The sequence below is a fragment of the Ananas comosus genome, unplaced genomic scaffold, assembly GCF_001540865.1.
Source record: "Ananas comosus cultivar F153 unplaced genomic scaffold, ASM154086v1, whole genome shotgun sequence".
Lineage (NCBI taxonomy): Eukaryota > Viridiplantae > Streptophyta > Magnoliopsida > Poales > Bromeliaceae > Ananas > Ananas comosus.
This window is the reverse complement of record NW_017893423.1, coordinates 3,261-8,607: the sequence shown is the minus strand read 5'-3', so window position 1 is coordinate 8,607 and position 5,347 is coordinate 3,261. Positions and strand designations below refer to the sequence as shown.

The 5,347-nt window shown below is 36.3% G+C and overlaps 1 protein-coding gene across 1 annotated transcript; it reads left to right on the top strand.

The window, feature by feature from the left end:
- Window positions 1-317: 317 nt before the first annotated feature.
- LOC109706011 lies at window positions 318-4,710 on the top strand. The gene is made up of 4 exons (XM_020226817.1): window positions 318-468; window positions 2,184-2,287; window positions 4,218-4,272; window positions 4,354-4,710. Exons 1-4 carry the CDS (start codon window positions 434-436, stop codon window positions 4,478-4,480), a joined length of 321 nt encoding a protein of 106 aa, XP_020082406.1. The 5' UTR covers window positions 318-433; the 3' UTR covers window positions 4,481-4,710.
- Window positions 4,711-5,347: the final 637 nt, after the last annotated feature.

Here is a 5,347-nt window from a genome sequence, read left to right as displayed (position 1 = left end):
TTTGACAGCAATAACAGGAGTAATTATGTCATTAACCTTTAATTTGTAAGATCTTTGTTAATTGTCCATTTAGTTAGCAAGAAAGCCTGTACGAATTAGCAATCCCTAAAAGTGTTCAATAACCTGCTTCTTTTCATATCTCAAGAATTTAGTTTATAAGCCTTATTGAACAAGGGCTTGATGTGCTGTTTTAAGTGAAAATTAACTTTTCTTATTCCATGTTATGATCATTCTCAATATAATTGAATTGTTTTCAATTTTCTGATAATTTTCTCATATTGTTTACTTTACAACAGCATTACACAGATTTTACAAGTCTATAGCAATGAATAAAAGTGACTGCAGAAGCTGAAAGGAGCTGCTCCTGCATGGCATTTCACTTTTCACCTCTGCTTCCATGAATGAATAGGGAATCTTCTGCTACGCTGATTGGATGAACTCGAAACCTAGCTCTGCTATCGATCCCAGGTACAATCGCTAAATAATATTGCTGTTATTTTGCCCTTCCCTTCCTCAAATACCCTAACTACTCTTAGAAATAGGTTTTGGACTATCATTGGAAGCAAGAACCCTTACAAATTGCTTCATTATGTTCCTGATGTTGACTACTTGAAAGCAAAAACCTTTAGCATTGGGTGTACAATAGAACAGAGATCCCAACAGCAGGTTTCTATAACCCCATGTTCTCCTATCATCTCCCATAATCTATATCTTATTCATATGTGATTTTTTGCAGTCTCAATTGGGTTTATATACATGATTTTTATAGGCTCAGCCCAGTTTATCCTTTATTAATTTTTAGGGTAAACTTCAAATACCCCCCTTGTGGTTTCATACTTTCTCACTTTAATACCCTGTGGTTTAAAGTGTATAAAGTTAGCCTATGTGGTTTCGCATTTTCTCACTTTAGTACCCTGTGGTTTAAAGCGTATCTTGTTAGTACCCTGTGGTTTCATTTTTCTCTTTTTATTATCCATTTCATTAATTTTTTTTGTTAAATCAGTGACAAAGTTAAAATTAAAGAGTACTAAAGTGAATATTCGATAAACCTAGGTAGGGTTTCTAAAGATTTTTGTATATAATTTAACGAAATATTAACAGAGAAAAAAATCAGTGACAAAGTTAAAACTAAAGGGTACTAAAGTAAATATTTGATAAACCTAGGTAAGGAATTTGAAGTTTTTTGTATATAATTTAATGAAATATTAACAGAGGAGCCGACGAAAAGAGAAAAATGAAACCACAGGGTATTAAATTGATGCACTTTGAACCACGGGTACTAAAGTGAGAAAGTGCGAAACCACAGGGTACTAAATTGATACACTTTAAACCACAGAGTACTAAATTGAGAAAGTGCGAAACCGCAGGGGTGGTATTTGAAGTTTTTCCTAATTTTTATTAGCTCACATCTTGCCTAAAACATAATTTTGCTACAAAGTGAGGACCTATGCTTTATCCTGCGGTTATTAATACATTTAAAACTTCCATTTCTGGTGTTTTTTTCCATTTGCTCGCCTGTTGTGAAATATACTGTATAAATTATAACATGGGTGGAAGCCGTGCTAAATTCTCTTATGTTCAGGATACCAGAAACACTGAAATTTCCTCTTTTGAAAAAGCAAAAATGTTGTTCCCTTTTTTGTTAATTGCATGAACACACATGCCCCATTTTCTTGGTGTGGTGTATCTTTGGATGTTCTCCTTTTATATATTTACCCATTACCTGCTGAACATTAACAGGATCTGACTAGGGAAATTTTGATCAAAATTGCAACTACATGCTGCTTCTGTGTCCTCAATCTTTTAACATATTGTGAAGTAAGGTGCCACTACGGCATACCTCTTATGTCGATTTAGAGGTTACTGTCTTCACAGAGATGCGCCAATAGAAAGAGATTTAGAGGTTACTGTCTTCACAGAGATGCGCCAATAGAAAGAGAGGAAGAAGAGGGGGGTGGGGTGGTGGTAGGGTTGTGGTGGGTTAGGGGTTGGAAGGTGGCATCTCCTTTGAAACTGCCAACATTGGTCTCTCTGCCGGATTGTCTTCTCTGTATGATGTTTAAGATGCAGATACTTAGTGCTAGAAATAGTATAACTTGTTATCATCTACTGCGTAGTTTTAATCCTAGTAATTGTCATCTACATAAGTGATGATATTGAATTGCATCTATGACTCCATCCAGCGAAGCAGATATCATGGAGCATGAAGAAAAGGTCAATAATTACGAAGCTATGTATGCCCGACGTTTGAAGGCAAAGTACTTCTCAAAAAAGACGTTCAATGGAGGTACTAAAACAATCTTTTGTTTCATATAAGCCTAGCTCATTCAGAGTCTATACAAACTATATATATGTTTTTTCAATTAAACATTAAGATATATGTATGATGTTAGATACTTTTCTTTCTTCTTTATTGGAGAACAATAGCGACAGCCTATTAATTATTCTTGTATAAATTATCCTAGTCAAAACGTTTTGAACTTTATTATTGAGTTATTTCTCTTGCTGATGAAGTCAAGCTGTCAAACTTTTCTGTTTTACACCAAATGAGTATTTTGTTTTGGATCTTTAGGGTAAGTGTGGCCTTTGATGTGTTGCTTGTGAAGCTTTTCTAGATACCTTCCCTTTTGAAGATGTTGCATCCTACTATTCTTCTTTACACAATATTCTGGCTGACTATGTAATCATAACTTTGACAAATAACTAGTGATAGAGCCTGTACATCCCTTATTTTAACTAGGCTTCAGTAATACACTTGAGGTTTTCTGTAGTAAATTTGTTAGAAACCTTCTAGTATATTTCTTACTTTTTAACATTATTATAAATATTTGTGAAATGTCAGGGAGAATCAAACCTTGTGCATCTTGACATTGATAGTTGGAACAATCGTCAATCCATAATAACCTAGTATAAATGTACTTTGTAGTTGGTTGATGAATGAAGGCTCCATTTAGCAAAAATAGTCTATAGCAATTCAAATTTAGTGGCTCAAGAAAAAGGTACTTATGCCACGTATGTATAGTTTACCGAATATTAAAGACTTTGTTACAACTTTGTTTGCAGGTAAAAGGGTCTAGCCTACCTTAATAGTCTAATTGGAGTAGTCTTCGCAGGTGGAACTTAAATATTTGTTTGCTTTGATCTTTTGTTTAGAAAATGAGGAAGATGAAACTGAGAATAAGCAGCTCTTTTGCGTAATATCACTTTGACCATGAATTTAGCAGTAAAGTGATCAAGCAACCTTGGTAGGTTGGGACTCAGATTGCATATTAATCATATTAATTATTCGGTTAATCAAGGCTGTCTGTTTACAGCGCTACTTGGTGAACCTCCTAAAGGCACTGAAAATGAATGAATGCTGTCACATGATCACACCATTTATGGCCAAATCTACCTGTCTATAAATAAGTCAAATACAGATTTGCCGTGCTAGATTGAAAAAGTTGTTACAAAATGGAATCAATGCTAAATGAGCATGGAACACAGTTTAAGATAAACTTTGTTGATAAAGAAAGAGAAAATCTTAAAAAGAATTTTAACTAGGTGAAGATTGAAGCCAAGGTAATTGGCCTCTGCACCAAACCTTTATTTTCCCAAACTTGTTGGCTAACAAGTGCTCAAACTAGTAATCTCTCTATGACAATCAGATCTGGTTTCTGTCGTCATATTTTGGCCGTATCATTTATAGATATGTCAAGCTTGTTTAACATTTTTATAACATCACCAGAAAATTAGGATCAGGGAAAATCTGATCTTATCCCATTTTGAGCCACTGCCTGATATTTAACCTAGTAAACAGATAAAACACAGCAAGATAATTAAGTACATATTCGTTATTGGTTTACCTGAGTGATGTTGCTGAGGCAGTGCTAGCTATAGGCGTTTGATGAAAATATAACTGCTGGATATCAGTTAAGCAATATAAATTCAAACCTGATAAACCATAGGAAGCAGACAATTCATGGGCCATAATGGGCAGGCAACACTTGTGGACCGATTACTTGAGAACATCATTTCCCATCTTCTGCGAAATGCAATTTGCAAACCGAAATCCGTCGTGAAGATTTGAATCGATTTAATTTGCCTTAAACTTAGGTTTCCGCCTATTCTGACTACAACTCATTTATTTATAAAGGCGCAGTTTCTTCGATTGTGATCTCTCTGTTTGGTCATGAGTTTGCTTTCAAGTGACTCTTTTCTTCTTTGATGTGTTACAGAGGATGTGTTCGATACTGAAGTACTTATTGAGAATGAGACCATAAAGTCGAGCAGGTTAGATCTTCGGGCTTCTTCATTTCTTAGTTCGGATGATTTCTCTGGAGTAACCTTTGGTCGCTTCATTCTTATTCTTAGGTGGCCGTGCATGAGATCATTTGCAGACCCAGCAAAGCATCTTGGGGAGCAAAATCAGTCCCTGCCTTCGGCTGAAGAGCTGTCGGTGGCACCCACCAAGAATCAGGCATCCAAGAAGACCAGTTAATATGACCTAGTGGCCTATGCAAACTTTACTCTTCGTAGAATAATGCTAGGTGCGCCTCTAATGTATTTTAGAATATTATTGACGAATCAGTGACATCCCTCATGCTCTTTTGAGGTACATAAAGCAATTGTAGAAGTCAACTCTTGTGATCTGTGAAGACAAAAAGAAAGTTCATGCCAGAAGTACAGCAATTATGGGATAAGGAACTTTTTTCTTGTGAACTTGTTTTTCATCGTTGTTTCTGTGTGTTTTCCTGAACTGTCCAAGATATTGTTGGTTAGGGGGTGTTTTCTTCCCCAGAAAATCAAGGAAAACTATTTTTTTNCTTGTTTCTGCCCGCCGGGGACGCCATCTCGAGCAGCTGCCCGGCGCTCAAGTACTGCCGGCTGTCGCTCTTCGCCGCCGCAGATCCCTAGCTCGCTCGTCGAGCATGATCTGAAGAAGATGCTGCTGAAGGCCGGCAGAGGCCGCAAGCTTTCCATGCTTAAAGTCAATCGGCTGATCTTGCCTAAATGCTGTATAATTGCGGTATATATGCCACCTGTAATGTTTGTTAAACGAGTCGAACATGAGATAGCTTGCTCGTTAAAACACGAGAACTATATCTTTTATATTTTTATATTTAACAAATACTATCTATAAACCTTCTTCTTTTTATTCTGAAATGATACGCTGAATTAAATAATATTGTAGGATTTGGGCAAGTTAGTTTTCGATCGGCGCAATGAGGTGAATAATCCACCAGATCAGAAATATGAGATCTCAAGCATTTAGAATTGACTGCCTACTTTGGAGGATTTAGCTCGTTGGGTGTTGCCTTCTTGCTCAAGATGTTCTCTAAGATCGAGACACTGCATGTGTCTGTCA